The sequence below is a fragment of the Carlito syrichta genome, unplaced genomic scaffold (genome assembly GCF_000164805.1).
Source record: "Carlito syrichta isolate Samal-C Ts95f unplaced genomic scaffold, Tarsius_syrichta-2.0.1 Scaffold302558, whole genome shotgun sequence".
NCBI lineage: Eukaryota > Metazoa > Chordata > Mammalia > Primates > Tarsiidae > Carlito > Carlito syrichta.
Genome location: NW_007246654.1, coordinates 601,770 through 619,007, shown reverse-complemented (window position 1 = coordinate 619,007; position 17,238 = coordinate 601,770). Strand labels below are relative to the sequence as shown.

General features: G+C 38.5%; 1 protein-coding gene across 1 annotated transcript in view; it reads right to left on the bottom strand.

Moving 5' to 3' along the window:
• Nucleotides 1–619: 619 nt before the first annotated feature.
• The window catches only part of KBTBD12 (kelch repeat and BTB domain containing 12), an 81,047-nt gene continuing 64,428 nt past the window's right edge, over nt 620–17,238 (bottom strand). The window contains exons 4-5 of the mRNA XM_008056856.2: nt 15,364–15,561; nt 620–774 (exon numbers count right to left, since the gene is read on the bottom strand). Coding sequence (XP_008055047.2) covers nt 620–774; nt 15,364–15,561 — 353 coding nt within the window. The remainder of the gene's footprint in view (nt 775–15,363; nt 15,562–17,238) is intronic.

Sequence of the window (17,238 nt, the reverse complement as noted above, 5' to 3'; positions counted from 1 at the left end):
CGGGAGGGCGGGGGCTCTGACATTTGTATTTTTAATCATGCCACTTCTGTGTTCATTAGATAGATTGTCATAGGGTGTGTATGTGACACACTGTTTATTCAGCCTATAGCAAAAGTTGGTGCTCCTGTGGGTTTTCAAAAGCTTTGCAATAACTCTGAGATGCCCCAGGATGGGATACAGGAGAGCTCCACACTCTTATAAGAGCCCCAGACACCATCATGCGTGCCCATGAGAATTCTCCGCTCCTCCGGCTTGTCTCCCTGCAAGCTACTTTTATTTTGACCTCAGTTTTGCCTGTGTTCCGGATGTCACTTTTGGCCCAACAGACGTTACTGGTTTGCCACCTCTTATTATAACACCATGCTGCCTTCTTCACTCAGGACCAGCAGAGTGAGAACATGACTCAGAGCCGGGTTGCAGGGGAAATGTCATTGCTAGGGTTCTTGCCTCTACAACACAGGAGAAGGCTGGGAGGACGTGGGGAGCCAGCCCACAGCATCCTCTGCCCCGGCCACTTTACTTTTGCCCCTCGCTGGAGGTCTTGGAGTCTTGCCCAGACTTTCTGGGACCTTGCTAATCCAGAGGGATCTGGCTTCCAAAGAATGCTAGTGTTGGCATCTCAGAAGAGGACCAACTCGCCTTGCAACTCCTTGCGGCCTCCCAGATCCGGCCAGAAGACTCGGGCGCCGGCCCTCTGCACCCCTCCCACGAGCCGCGCTTTTGGGGTTTTAGCCATAAATTCTTTCCATAGGTCAATGTCTATAAGACTTTCTCCTAGAAGAGTTTTCTTCAAGGATTTTTATGGTTTCAGGTCTGATATTTAAGTCTTTAATCCATCTAGAGTTAATTTTTGTCTTTGAGGAGAGATAGGGATCAAGTTTCATTTTTCTGCGTGTAGTATCCAATTTTCCCAGCATTTGTTTAATAGGGTGTCCTTTCTTTGGTGTATGTTTTTCTCTGCTTTGTCAAAGATCAGTTGGTTGCAGGTATTTGGTATTTGGGTTTATTCTGGATTCTCCATTCTCTATTCTCTATTCTGGTTCAATTGTCAGCTCTTGTACCAGTCCCACGCTGTTTTGGTTACTCCAACCTTGTAGTATAACTTAAAGTCAGGTAATGTTATGCCTCCAGATTTGTTCTTTTTGCTTAAGACAGTTTTGGCTATTCTGGCCCTTTTTTGGTTCAATATGAATTTAGGATTTTTTTTTTTTTTTCTGATTCTGTGAAAAAAAATGACATTAGTAGTTTGATAGGGATTACATTGAATCTGTAGATTACTTTGGGTAATATGGTCATTTTAATAATGTTGACTCTTCCAATCCATGAGCATGGGATTTTTCTCCATTTGTTTGTGTCCTCTGCAATTTCTTTCATCAGAGTTTTGTAAGTTCTCCTTGTAGAGATCTTTCACTTCCAAAGATCTTTCACTTCCATGGGTAAATATTTTCCTAGATAATTTAGCTTTTTGTCTGCAATTGTAAATTGAATTAATTTCTTGATTTAATTCTCAGCTTGGGTGCCATTTGTATATAGCAGTGCTACTGATTTGTGTGTGTTGATTCTGTATCCTGAAACTTTACTGAATTCATTTATCAAGTCCAGGATTCTTTTGGAAGTGTCTTTTTAGGGTTCTCTAGGTATAAAATCATATCACTGGCATACAAAGATAGCTCAATTTCTTCTTTTTCAATTTCGATGACTTTATTTCTTTTTCTTGCCTGATGGCTCTGGCTAGGACTTCCAGTAGTGGTGAAAGTAGGCATCCTTGCCTTGTTCCAGTTTTGAAGAGGAATGAACTCTTCTCTGTTCAGAATGACACTGGCTTTGTGTTTGTTGTATATAGCTTTTATTATTTTGAGGAATGTTCTCTCTATGCCTGTTTTGCTGATGGTTTTTATTATGAATGGATGCTGAATTTTATCAAATGCTTCTTCTGCATCTATTGAAAGAATAATATTCTTGGTTTTAGTCCTGTTTATGTGGTGGATCACATTTATTGACTTGTATGTGTTGAATCACTCTTGCATCCGAGATAAAACCCACTTGGTTGTGGTGTATTATTATAATTTTTTATGTGCTGTTGAATTTGGTTTGCTATTTTCTTTTCTTTTTTTTTAGTCAGAGTCTCACTCTGATGACCAGACTGGAGTGCAGTGGCAAGCTCATGACCACCACAACCTCGACCTACTGGGCTCAGATGATGCTTCCACCTCATCCTTCCAAGTAGCTGAAACTACAGGTGTGTGCCACCATGCCCAGTTAATTTTTAAATTTATTATGGAGACGATGTCTTGCCATGTTGCCCAGGCTGATCTTGAACCTGTGAGCTCAGGTAATTCTCTCACCTCTGCCTCCCAAAATGCATGAGATTGCAAGCGTGAGCCACTATATCTGGCTTGCTAATATATATATGTGTATATATATATATCTTTTAAGGGTTTTTTGTGTCTATATTCATAAGAGATAATGGTCTGTAGTTTTCTTTGTTGTTGTTGCTATTGTGTCTTTTCCGGTTTGGTATCAGAGTGATACTGGCCTCAGAGAATGGATTAAGGAGGAGTATCTCTTCATTCTTGTAGAATGGCTTCAGTAAAATTGGTACCAATTCTGTTTTGAAGGTCCGGTAGAATTCAGCTGTGAGTCCATCAGGTCCTAGACTTTTTTGCTGAGAGACTTCTAATTATTGTTTCAATCTCACTACTCATTATTCATCTGCTCAGGGTTTCTATTTCTTCCTGATTCAAGGTTGGGGGGTTATATGTTTTCAAGAATTTATCTGTTTCTTCTATATTGTCTAGTTGGGTTGCATAGAGGTGTTCATAATGGTTTCACATAACATTTTGAATTTCTACCATGTTAATTGTAATATCTCCTTTTTCTTATCTGATTGAAGTAATTTGAGTCTTTGTTCTTCATTGCTTAATTAGTCCAGCTAGTGGTCTATCAATTTTATTTATTTTTTCAAAGAACCAACTTTTTGTTTCATCGATCCCTTGTATTTTTTAAAATTTCAATTTCATTTAATTCTGCTCTGACCTTCATTATTTCTTTTCTTCTGCTAGCTTTGGGTTTGGTTGGTTCCTTGAGGTGTGATGTTAGATTATTAATATGCGATCTTTTAGTCTTATTAATATTGGTCTTAAACACTATAAGTCTTCCTCTGAGCTGGTGCTTGATATCATTTTGATTTTTAAAAATTTATTGATACTTGATTTGTGGCCTATCATATGTTTTTTTACTGGAGAATGTTCCATTGCTGATGAGAAAAATGTATATTCTGTAGTTTTGGGGTGGAATGTTTTGTTGATGCCTGTTAGTTCCATTTCCTCCAGAGTTCTGTTTAACTCAAATATTTCTTTTCTGACTTTCTGCCTTGGTGATCTGTCTATTGCTGTCAATGGAGTGTTGGAATCTCCCACTATTATTTTATTGCTATCTCTCTCTCTCTCTTTTTTAGGTCTAGTAGTATTTGTTTTATAAAGCTGAGGGTTCTGGTATTGGATGCATATATATTTAAAATTGTTATGTGTTGGGAGTCGGCCACGGAGGCCCACTGAGCGTTAGGGATCAGGAAGGGTCGTTGACCCTGAGACCACTAAGATGTGTTCGGGAGCTGTTGACCCATTCCCTCCTTCCTTTTCCATTTGGTACAAACTACCAAGAAAAGCTCCAGCTGGCTCTAACAGAAAACTCTGAGGCCGGAACGTACACAGCTAAACCTAGGAGTCTATTGTTCCCATTCTCCATGGCTTATGGTCTTTTGCTTTATCACAATTTAAGTTTGACTTTGAGTCACATTGAGGAGCCTTAGTGCAGGTCACAGGTTCTCTTGATGTGACCTTTAGAAATTTATAGATATAGGTTTTAGAAAATAGTTTATATAGATTAAGAAAATTTAAGTAACCATTTTATTATAGAAGTCTGGTTAGTTCAGTTTGATTGGGGGGGGGCAGTGAAGTTTGAATTAGATCAGCTGGTGCTAGGAGAGTGTAACTATAGCAGCAATTGTTTTAATAAAAACTAGTTTAAATTAGTACATAGTAGTGGAAATTAATAATTCACTATGGTGGTTTTGGGTTTAGACACTGAGTGATGTTAATTCAAGATGATGTAGTTGTAATACAATTAAGGGCACATAAGAAACTGGTTTGGGGAACATTAAGCTAGCATAAGATACAAAAAGACAATTTGTGGTTGTTCTTCCTCATGTTCTTCCTTATGTATGAAAGAACATTAGCTTGAGTGTGGGGGCTGTCCTTTGTGCACCTGGACCTGTTCATATGAAAGGCACATGCTACCTTTGTTTCCTGTGATGATAACTTTGCAGAGTTTGGGGATAAAAGCCCTGGGATAGCATTCAATAAATGGCTTCTGGTCACCTGAGCAGGAGTCCAGTCTCTTTCTTCCTCCCCCCTTTCTTTCTCTTTATATCTATCCCTCCAGTTTAAATCACTGACGCCGTCACACCGCCAGAGACCTCCGATCCCTGCAGGGGCAGGACCCCTGCAGTTATGTCTTCTCTTTGGATTGATCTCTTTATCATTATATAATAGCCATATTTGTGCTTTTTTTTTTTTTTAACTGTTTTATCTGACATGAGGATGGCTACTCTTGCTCATTTTTAGTTTCCATTTCCCTGGAATGTTTTCCCCTACCTCTTTACCTTGAGTCTATAGGTAGTCTTTGTGAGTTAAGAGGGTCTCTTGAAAGCAGCAGATATTTGGGTTTTTAAAAAATCCATTTTGCCAGTCTATATCTTTTTATTGGGGGCATTGAGACCATTTACAGTCAGAGTTAGTAATGTATGTAAAGTACTATTCTAGTCATCATACTGGTATTATCTGGTTGCTTTGCTTATTTATTCTTTCTATTGTATTGGTGTTCCATAAAGCCTGTGAACTTTATAATTTATAGCATTTTTCTACTGGTGTGTATTTTGCACTTTTATTTCTTTATTTAGGACTCCTTTGAATATTTCTTGTAGAGCAGTCTAGTGTTGACAAATTTCCCGAGTATTTACTTGTCTACAAAGGACTTGACTTCATTTCTCCTTCATTTATGAAACTTATTTTTTGGAATACAGAATCCTTGACTGACAGTTATTCTGTTTGAGTAGATTGAAGATGGGGTTCCGGTCCCTTCTGGCTTGTAGAGTTTCCTTTGAGAAGTCTGCTGTCAGTCTGATAGGTTTACCTTTGTGAGTTATTTGGTGCTTTTGTCTCACTTCTTTTAAAATTTTTTCCTTCACATTAACTTTGCATAGCCAGATGATTATACGCCTTGGGGATGACCTTTTTGCAATGAATCTTCTGGGAGTTCTTTAAGCGTCTCCATTCCTTTTTACTGTCAAATAATATTCCACTGTGTGATATGTCATATTTTATTTATTCGTTCATCAGTTGATGGACACTTGGGTTGTTTCTACTTTTGGATTGTCATGAATACTGTTGCTATGAAAATTCTTGTACACATTTTTGTGTGGACATCATTTTCAATTATCTTGGGTATATACCTAAGAGTGGAATTGCTGTGTCATTTAGCAACTCTGTGTTTAACCTTTGGGGGAACTGCCAGATCATTTCCAACAGCAGCTGCACCATTTTATATTCTCACCAGCAGTGTATGAGGGTTCCAATTTCTCCAATCCTCGTCAACATCTGTTATTATCTGTCTTTATAATTATAGTCATCCTTGTGGGCATGGAGAGTATCTCATGGTTCTAATTCACATTTTCTTAATGGCTAATGATGTTGAGCACTTAGTCATTTGTTTATGTTCATTGGAGAAATGTCTATTCAGGCCCTTTGTAAATTAAAATATGTCCTTTTAATATTGAGTTGTAAGATTTGTTTATATATTCTAGATACAAATCTCTTATCAGATATATGATTTGCAGTTATTTTTTCTCATCCTGTAGGTTGTCTTTTCATTTTCTTGGTAGTGACCTTTGAAGCAAAAAAGTTTTAAATCTTGATATACAATTTATTTTTCTTGATGTATGTGCTTTTGGTATAACTAAAAAACCATTATCTAATTCAAGGTCACAAAAATTTATGCCTGTGTTTTTCCTCTAAAGGTTTTATAGTTTTAGCTCTTCTGTTGAGGCTTTTTAAAAATCCATTTTGAGTTTATTTTTGTACCTGGTATGAGGTAGAGATCCAACTTCACTTTTTTGTATGGGATGTGCAATTATTCCTGCGCCATTTATTGATAAAAGGATAATTTCCCCCATAGAATTGTCTTGGTAGCCTTGTTGAACATAAATAGGAGAGATGATTTCTGGATTCTAAAGGGTATACTACCAATTTATATGTCTATCATGATGCTAGTATCACATAGTCTTGTTTACTACAGCTTTAAAGTAACTTTTGAAATAAGGAAGTGTGAGTCTTCTAACTTTTTTCTTCTTTTATGAGATTATTATGGCTATTCTAGGGTCTCTTGCATTTCCCTATAAATTTTAGACTCAGTCTATCAATTTTTGTACGCAATATATTGCCATTCATTTAGGTTTTCAGTTTCTTTGAATAGTGCTTTACAGTTTTCAGTATACAAATCCTGTATTTTTTTGTTAAAATTGTCCCTAAGTATTTTATTCTTTTGATGCTATTATGAATGGAATTGTTTTCTTAATTTCATTTTTTGGATTGTTCATTGTAAGTGCATAGAAATACTGTATTTTTTTGTGTCTTGCAACCTTGGTGAACTTGTTAATTAGTTCTAATAGCTTTTTAAATAAATTCCTTAGGATTTCCTAAATACAAGATCACGTCAAATGCAATTATTTATTACTTTCCTATCCATATGCATTTTATTTCTTTTTCTTTCCTAGTTACCCTGATTAAAGCCTCCAGATTGGCTGGGCTCGGTGGCTCAGCCTGTAATGCCCAGCACTTTGGGTGGCCGAGGTGAGTGGAATGCCTGAGCCCAGGGGTTCGAGACCTGACCAGGCAACTTGGCAGGACCTCGTCTCTACACTACATCAAAAAAATTAGCTGGGCATGGTAACACATACCTGTAGTAGTTCCAGTTACTTGGAAGACTGAGGCGGAAGGATTGCTGGAGCCCAGCAGGTCGAGGCTGCAGTGGCCGGGAGCGTGCCACTGCACTCCAGCCTGGGCGACAGAGTGAGACTCCAACTCAAAAAAACCCCTCAAAAACAAAAAAACCCCTCTAGATCAACATTGAATAGAAGTGGCAAGAGTAGACATTCTTGTCCTGTTTCTGGTTTATACTAAGTCTTTCACCATTTAGCAAAATGTTAGCTGTAGATTTTTCATAGATACCCTTTATCTTTAAAGAAGTTATCTTCGATTTCTAGTTTGTTAAGTATCTATATCATAAAAGGGGGTTGGATTTTATAAAATCCTTTTCTGCATCTATTGAGGTGGTCATCTTGTTTCTGTCCTTTATTCTACTCATCTGGTATATTGCACTGATTAATTTTCAAATGGTGAGCCAACCTTTCATTTCTGGGGTAAATCCTGCTTGGTCATGATTTATAATTTTTTTTTAATGTTACTGGATTCAGTGTGTTAGTATTTTGTTGAAGATTTTGCATCTATATTCATAAAGAATATTGACCCATAGCTTTCTTGCAACATGTTTGTCTAGTTTTGATACCAGGATAATACTGGCTTTATAGGATAAGTTGGGAAGTGTTTCCCTCTTTGGTATTTTGTAAGAGTTTGTGAAGGATTGGTGTTATGAGCTCAGGCCTTTTTGAAACACAATGTTAGCTTCCTCATTCTGTGTTGCAGGTGGAGAATAAAGCCTTTGTGTGAGTCCCAGGACTGAAGAACTGTGATGCATCTGGGATTTTATAAATAAGCTTGCCACAGTTTCATGGATGCTGATAAAAGACATGAGACTCCTAAGTCAGAGATGAAGGACTGTGTCACCCATAGCAATAGCTGTGGCTGGTGTTTCAGCATTTATTATGCCAGTTATTTGAGCCTCTATTCTCACAGGGTAATGTGAAGAGTGCCTGAGAACACTTGTACAATCAATGGATTACATTACTGAAGAGAAACCCCGAGCCTAGGGAACCCAAATCTTTTATAATGGCCAGTGAACATGCCTGCCCTTTGCTAGGAAAGGAGATGGTATATCTTCTAAAGCAGTCAGCTATACAAAAGTGCTTGAAGAGACAGTTCAGAACAAAGACAGTCAGTGTCTCCATTCATAAATCTGCAGAAACACTTGAGACTCATGAAGAATTGTCTCCCAACAGACTTACCTCTTTATATTTTCCTTAATACTTTCCTTGTTATTTCTCTATTGTTACATATTTTAAATTTAGGGTTTTTATTAGTTATATATTTGCATGGTTTGAAGAGACAAATCATTTTATAAGCCATAATCCTTAAAAACAGTTGCCCCCTGCCCTGTTCCCCGTTCACTGCTTGTCTTGCAACACTGGCTGATTCTTCTGGCATTTCTATAAAGAACAATTTTCATACTTCTTGATTTCTCAGATGAAAGCGTTAACTTTTGACTTCCACTGTGGAAAATGTGAGTGTAGCTTTCTCTCCCTACCTATCTGCTTACCTTCTGTTATTTCATTTTTTCAGGATAGCTAAGGCACAGTTGTGGTCAGTTTAATATTTAGTATTTACATTATGGCATTGTTATTATAAATGTATTCACAGACGGACTGTGTGGCATACTTTCCTGTACAACTTTCTGATTTATCTGAAGTTGCTTATTTTTATTAGTTTTCATTGCTTTTCTCCAAATGTCTAAATCTTCTTCCAATCTTTGAGATTTGGTCAGTTTTTCTTCTTGAAAACCTCTCCCAGAGACTTTTCACCAGCTCAGCTCTGTACTGGCTACTGTGCAGTTGTTATTCTTGAATTTTCCCTCAATATTCTCCCAGGAATTTCCTTTTCTCTCTACCATGATTAACCCTGTTTCTTGGATCCCAAGTTTCCTCTTTCTGGGTTTATAAATTCACTTTTGGTGAAGCACATTCTGATAAAAGGGAGCACAGAAGAAATTGTTTTTTGAGGCAATGCATGTTTGAAAATGTGTTCTCACAATTAATGAGCCGGGCTCGGTGGCTCAGCCTGTAATCCTGTGCCTTTGGGAGGCTGAGGTGAGTGGATTGCCTGAGCCCGCGGGTTCAAGACCTGCCTGGGCAACTTGGCGAGACCTCATCTCTACAATAAATCAAAATGAGCCGGGCGTGGTAGCGTGCACCTGTAGTTCCAGCTACTTGGAAGGCTGAGGCGGAAGGATCGCTGGAGCCCAGCAGGTCGAGGCTGTGGTGGCCGGGAGCCGCCACTGCACTCCAGTCTGGGCGACAGAGTGAGACTCCAACTCAAAAAAAAAAAAAAAAAAAAAAAAAGTTCTGCAGTTATAAGTGTATAGGTTAAAATAATTTTCCTAAAGAAGTTTTGAAGACATTTGCATCATTTTCTTCTAGTTTCCAATGTCATTATTCAGTAGTCTGATTCTTGGCACTTTGTATGAAACTACTTTTTTTTTTGCTCTAGAAACTTTTAGGATCTTTTATTTTTCCCCAGTATTCTGTAATGTCACAGTGATGTACTTTAGTTTGGTCTGTTTTTATCCATTCAGTGTATCCTGTCAATCTGATGGCTTTTGTTCTGGGAAATTTTCCTAATTTACTTCATGGGTGATTTATTCCCCTCCACGTTCTGTTCTCTTTTGCCAGAACTCTTGTTATTCAAATGTTGGAGCTCCTGTACTTGATTTCTCTTTCTCTCATTTTCCATCTAGTTGCTTCTTGTTCTCCTTTCTGAGTTTCTTCTGCTGTACTCTCTAAATTTTCCATTGTAGATTTAATTTATGCTATTATATATGTATATATTTTTGAGTCAGAGACTCACTTTGTCGCCCAGGCTGGAGTGCAGTGGCACACTACTCAAGGCCACTGTAGCCTTGACCTGCTGGACTCAGGCTATTCTTCCACCTCAGCCTTTCAAGTAGCTGGAACTACAGGTGCGTGCTACCACGTCTGGCTAATTTTTTGTTTATTGTAGAGATGAGGTTTCTCCAAGCTGCCCAGGCTGATCTCGAACCCATGGGCTAAGACAATCCACTCTCCTCAGCCTCCTAAAGTGCTGGATTTACAAGCTGAGCCACCAAGCCCAGCCTATACTATATTTAATTTCCAAGAAGTCTTTATTTAAAAGAACATTACCTGTTCTACTGATGCAATATTTTTTCTCATCTCCCCGAGGATACTTCTTCTCATGTTATAGTCTCTGTTTCCTCCAGGTTGCTTTTCTTTGTTTGTTTTGATTTCTGTCTTTCATATACACAGTTTTCTCAAATATCTGGCATTTGTTCACCTTTATTTTTATTTTTATTTTAGAATCATGGGGTACATATGAAAATTTGTTACATGAGTATATTGCACATTTTTCATATATTTGCTGGTAGCTTGTGTGTCTTCCTTAGAGAAATGTCTATTCATGTCCTTTGCCCACTTTTTATTAGGGGCATTTGGTTTTTTTCCTGTTGATTTGTTTGAGTTCCCTATAGATTTTGCATGTTAGGCCTTTGTTGGATTCACAGTTTCCAAAATTTTTTCCCCATTCTGTGGGTTGTCTCTTTATTCTCCTGATGGTTTCTTTTGCTGTGCAGAAGCTTTTGAGCTTGATTAGGTCCCACTTGTCAATTTTAGATTTTGCTGCATTTGCTTTTGAGACCATGAATTCGTTGCCTAGGCTGATGTCCAGGAGGGTGTTCCCTAGGTTTTCTTCTAAGATTCTTATAGTTTGAGGTTTCACATTTAAGTATTTGATCCATTCTGAGTTACTTTTTGTATATGGTGATAGGTAGAGGTTCAGTTTCATTTTGCTGCATGTAGTCAGCCAGTTTCCCTAGCACCATTTGCTAAATAGGGTTTCCTTTCTCCAGTGTTTATTTTTATCAGCTTTGTCAAAGTTGAATTCATTGAAGGTCTGTCATTTTATCTCTGGATTCTTTATCCAGTTCCATTGGTCTGTGTGTCTATTTTTGTACCAGTACCACGCTGCTTGCTTACTGTAGCCTTGTAGTAAAGTTGAAGTTGGGGACTGTGATGCCACCAGCTTTGTTCTTTTTGCTGAGGATTGCGTTAGCTATTCAGGCTCTTCTTTCCTTCCATATGAATTTAAGTATTGTCTTTTCTAGATCTGTGAAAATTGTTGCTAATAGTTTGATAGGGATTGTGTTGAATTTGTACATTGCTTTGGACAGTGTGGACATATTGATGAAATTGATTCTTCCAATCCATTAGCATGGGATGTTCTTCCATTTTTTATGTCATCTTTGATTTCTTTGAGCAGTATTTTGCAATTGTCACTGTAAAGTTCATTCACTTATTTGGTTAGATAAATGCTGAGTTTTATGAGCTGAGTATTGTGATTGGACTGTGTTTTTTTATTTGATTCTTAGCTGCGTATAGAAACGCAACCGATTTTTATGCATTGGTTTTGTATCCTGAGACTTTACCAAAGTGGTTTATCAGTGCTAGGAGGTTTTTTGGCAGAATCTCTAGGGTTTTCTAGGTAAAGAATCATATCATCTGCAAACAGGGATAATTAACTTCCTCTTTCCCTATTTGGATACCTCTAATTTCTTTCTGCTGCCTGATTGCTCTGGCTAGGACTTCCTCTACTATGTTAAATAGGAGTGGTAGCTCTTCTTTAAAAGTAGAATACCATAAAATATTTTTCTGTGAGGTTCTCTACAGGGTGATCTGGCTTTGCCTTATTTTGGGGTTATAAAATAAGGCTTTGCCTTATTTGGGGTTAGTCAAATCCCCAAAGAAGAACCATCCAATCTCTTGCCTGGAGGGCTTGGCTGTCCACATTCTGGGAGCCAGGGAGGAAAAGAGGTGGAAGATCTCAATATGTAATCTTTTTCCTAATCCCTCTGCTTTTATTATTGGATGTCTGACTTCAATTCCTGTCCTCAACTTCAGTTTATATTGGGATGAAAGAAGGGCCTTGTCTCACGATTGCGAGTATGACAGGAGATGAGGGTAATCCTGTCTTTCAACTAATATTCATGATTTCAGCATCACCTTCATTCCCTCTTCCAGAGTTACCTGTTGTTGCCAACTCCTGAGATTATCAGGATTATAATAAACGTGTTTTTTTGGTTGTCGCTTTTGTTTTGCTTTTTCCTGTTGCCAGCTTAGGGCTACACTTTCTCAGATCTAGTTAGTTACTACTCATCATCCATCTGCTTTCCAGTGTCCAAACTTTTGTTGCTATTGTCCTTTCTCCTCTTTGTCTAACTGTGTTTATTCCACTTACTGTCATTTTAATGGGGCTGAGAGAGAAAATAGCAGTGTTCAGCCTACTATTTTACCAAAACCATTACTATATGTTGACAATGATTTTCTGAATAAAGGAGGCAAGTAGGTCTGTGTCACACAAGAAGAAAACTTCAGTGTCTGTTTTTAAGTCTGATGATGAGATCTCTAGATCCTAATGGGAATGCTATCATATTATTTTTTTATTTTGCATAAAGTCTCAGTGACCATTCAGCTAACTCCAATCTACCATCTTAGACCTAGATAATTAAAATAGAATTTGAGAGTTTATATAGTAAATTCTTTTTCCTCTGACTGAAAGCATTATCAGTCCATTATAGTATCAAGGAGAGAAGTTATATATGCATATGTGAAAAACTAGAGGACACAAATTATCTAACCCAATATTGTACAAGAAAGATAAGATAAAGAAGCAAAACAAAACAGAATGTCTTCTAGGTCCTTAGATGCTAATTATCATCCATTCTTCTAGAGGTCCTGTGGCTGCCCCTTGTATCCTCTGTCCTTTTCTGGTCAGAAAGCCAAAGGCCAGAGGATGGAGAGGAGTCACACAATCACAGCTGACTCAGGAGAGCCCTGCCAGATGAGTGGGCCCAGCACCTGGGCTCTCTTAACTCCTCATCTCCCTTCTTGCACCCAGAGTATGAACAAGGGGTAGTGATTAGGATTACTTGCTGTTTCAGGTTTCTTGCTACTGTGATAGATTACAGCCTTTACCCAAGCATGGCATATCATACTTAATGTAAAAGATATTAAAACAATAAAAAAAGTCTTTGAAAAATACTCTGAAGAACAAATACAGTGAGAAAAAATAAAGCTTTTTATTATGAGCACTTTCAATTATATGCAAAGGTAGTAAAATAAAGTCCTATGTGCCCATTATCCAACTTTAATACTTATCAGCATTTGCCAATGTTGTAAAATCTATTATTACTCCCTGTCTCCATTAAAAAAAATTTTTTGCTGGAGTAGATTAAAGGAAATTTCATATAGCATATCCTTTTTACCCATAAATGCATCTAAACAATCTCTAGCTCAGAATTTTTTCTTTCTCTTTACATATATAATTAGTATGCTATTATTACTTCTAACATAATTAATAATTTCATAATATCATCTAACACCTTGGTCCATTTTCAAATTTCCCAATTATTTGAAAAAATCTGAAAAATATATTTATAGAAGATTTGTTTGAACCAAATAATGTCCACTCATTGCATTTGGCTCATATATCCCCCAAATCTCTTTTAACTTGTAATGAAAACCTTATTCTTTAACTTACATATAACTGCAGGCTTAAAGAGTAAAGGTAGGCTTATAAAAGACTCCGTTTAGTTGCAGTTTCAGCTTTATTTTAATCTAACATTCCTCCAAAATTTTAAGTGCTCTTGAGGTATGTGTTTACTGGCCTAGTACTTCTGCTAGTGAGGTTAGAATTAAAATTAGCCATTTTAAATTAAACTGCATCCTGCCTTATTTACTGATGCAAGTAATCAAACTTTGGAGACATTTGCCTACTAGATTTATGCATATTTAAAAATCTCTCTGTCACATTAAAAAATTATATATCATACCGTTGAATGCAATGATGGTACAATGAGATATATGGAAACCAAGTTCAGTAATAAATATCTATATATATTAGATATTATTTTAGAAATTCTTTCAAGCAATTTATTTTATTTATTTTTATTTTTTATTTTTTTGAGTTGGATTCTTACTCTGTTGCCCAGACTGGAGTGCAGTGGTCGTTCCCGGCCACTGCAGCCTCAACCTGCTGGGCTCTGGTGATCCTTCTGCCTCAGCCTTCCGAGTAGCCGGAATTACAGGCACGCGCTACCATGCCCGGCTAATTTTTTATTTATTGTAGAGATGAGGTCTCACCAAGTTGCCCAGGCGGGTCTCGAACCCACGGGCTCAGGCAATCCACTCACCTCAGCCTCCCAAGGCATGGGATTACAGGTTGAGCCACCGAGCCCGACCAAGCAATTTATTTTAAGTAGTAGTAGTGGGGTAGGAATAAGAGAGTTTTCTGAGTTTTGATCACTAAAGGCAGAGATAAAACCAACACTTCTGGTCAGTACTCCACTTCCATCTGTTTTCCTATTTTAAAATCTCTCCTTTAGTCCTACTTCAGACATTAGGCTATCTCTTCCATTTCTCTTCTCTTCATATTCAACTACTGTGTAGTGAGTATCTGCTAAGCGCCAGATGCATTATAGACTAGATCCCATTTAATTCTTTTTTTTTATGAGTTGAAATCGCACTCTGTCACCCAGGCTGGAGTGCACTGGCATGCTCATGACCACCACCCCGACTTGCTGGGCTCAGGAGATTCTTCTGCCTCAGCCTTCCAAGTAGCTGGAACCACAGGCATGTGCCACCGCGCTTGACTAACTTTTTAATTTATTGTAAAGATGAGGTCTGACCAAGTTGCCCAGGCTAGTCTCGAACCCGTAGGCTCAGTCAGTTCTCTCACCTTGTCCTCCCAAAGTGCCAGAATTATAGACGTGAGCCACTGTGCCCGGCCCCCATTTAATTCTTCCAACAGCCTGTGGACATGGCAGCTTCATTCTGTAGATGTGAAACCCAGGCCCAGAGGCTTGGTGAGTCTCTCAGGGCCCCTGAACTTTATTTTAATTTTATTTTTTTGAGTTGGAGTCTCACTCTGTTGCCCAGACTGGAGTGCAGTGGCCACTCCCGGCCACCGCAGCCTCGATCTGCTGGGCTCCAGCGATCCTTCTGCCTCAGCCTTCCAAGTAGCTGGAATTACAGGCGTGCGCTACCACGCCCGGCTGATTTTTTGATTTATTGTAGAGATGAGGTCTCGCTGCCCAGGCGGGTCTCGAACCTGCGGCTTCAGGCAGTCCACTCACCTCAGCCTCCCAAAGGCAGGGGATTACAGGCTGAGCCACCGAGCCCGGCCGGTCCCTGAACTTGAAAAGCCATGCTTTTGCTAGTGCTCATGCTGCTCGCAAGAGTATTCTATTCACTGGCAGTAGTGTCAGTTAGAAGAGGTCAACTTGACACCAAGGAAGGTTACAAAACATTTCAAACTGAACCAGTACCTGCTCCATGGAATCCCCCGCAGACATAGAGCTTCCCATCTACTGCTCCTGCACTGGTGGAATTGGTTCGGAGGGAAAGGAGGGGACTTGGCATGGGAGGGCCCTCTCTCCAGAAGTCCCCGTCCGGGTTGTAGATCTCCACCACATCAAGGCATTTTCGAACCTGGCCCTTGTCTCGGCCTACACAGCCAATTCCACCTGCAGAGATTGAGAACAGAAATGAGATGATCAAGAACTAAAACTTTATTGTGGATGTCAGCCCTTCCCTGCGTGGCTTGTATTATAGGTTTATGGGCCTTTGACTTTTCTCTTTCTAGCCTGGTGCTACCTCTAAGATAATTTCTAAGCAAAAGTGATACCTACTATGCACTCCATAACCAAATTTAATGCCATTTTTATTCTTCTTAGTGCTCCCTCTGTTTGTGATTATGCATGAGACCAATTCCATTGTAGGCCTTATAGGCTACAACAGGGGTGTCCAACCTTTTGACTTTCCTGGGTCATACTGAGTAGAGAGGAATTGTCTTGGGCTGCATGTAAATTATATAATATAGGTAGTGAATATACATAATATGACTTCTTTTAAAATATTTTTTGCTATAAAGTTTAGAAAAATGAGAACAATATAAAACTGGTGGGAAATTTGACCTTGTTTTTGTATAACTAATCTATCAGTGTCTGGTTTGATGGAAGTGGCCACAATTCTTAATGAGTTCTCAAGGAGTTTGTCAGAAATATTTGTTCAAATTTTGCTCTTCGCATGCTTTATATTTGAAAATAGCTGCTCACAAATGTATGTGCTGCCAAAAAACGATGTCATAAAAAGTCATGATTGTGAACTTCAAAAATGGAATTATGCGTGGGATCACAAAGAAAATAAATGTTAAAAAACACATGATGTTAAAAGATTTTGTGGGGCCATGTTACTGCTGTCCTGGGCTGCGTGCGGCCCATGGACCATGGGCTGGACATGCCTGGTCTATAATATCCAATGCTGGTTCACACAATGAGCATTCCCTTTCCAATAAGAATTTTAGATTTGAATGTGAGGGTAATCTGACATCTGCTTTGCTGTTGATTGTTAGTAATGTTTCACTGATCTAGCTGGCTAGGGAAGTGTCCTTTCTATCCCTTATCATTGCAAGCTGGTTTCTCCCTCTTTTCCTGTTGCATGAATCTTTCCCATTTAGGGAAGGGAAATCTGTTCTTTGGTAAATTTCAGGACTGGGGTCAAAGGAAGGCCCTAAACCCGAATGCCCAATGCATCATCCATTTTTTAAGGATGTAGTTCGTTTGATAGATATTTAAGTGCCTATTACATACAAGGAAATGTGCTACATTATAATAAGGAGTTTAGAAAGATGGATAAGGCATGCTCCTTCCCTCAAGAAATTAATGGGGTGGAAGGGGGCATGTATATAGATAAATAAAATAAAGGACATCAGGACATAATTTGTATCTTTTTTAAAGATACAAATTAGATTCAGAAGTTCAGAGACTAGCAAGTAACAAGCAACATTTACAGAGTTATAACATTAAGTACAACCCCCATAAGAAAAGCAGTTGTATAAGCATTTCCAATCTACTATAATAAGAAACACAAGTTTTTTGGTAATCTTTTTGTTTCCCATCCAAGTCTCAAGGATGGTTCTTGAGCTTGAGATAAATTCCCCAGAAGGAGGAACACACCTGTATTTGCAAACACTTCTCTCATCAATGAGCTCATTCCATCCAGATCCACTTTCTGGTCTGGATGACCAATCAAAAGATTGTAAAGTGCTGGCCTTGGCTAAACTTTCCAGTCCTCTTTTGTGTACAGATGGTCCAAGAAGAGTCATGTGCACATACATACATGTAGGGTGGTAACTGGTACTG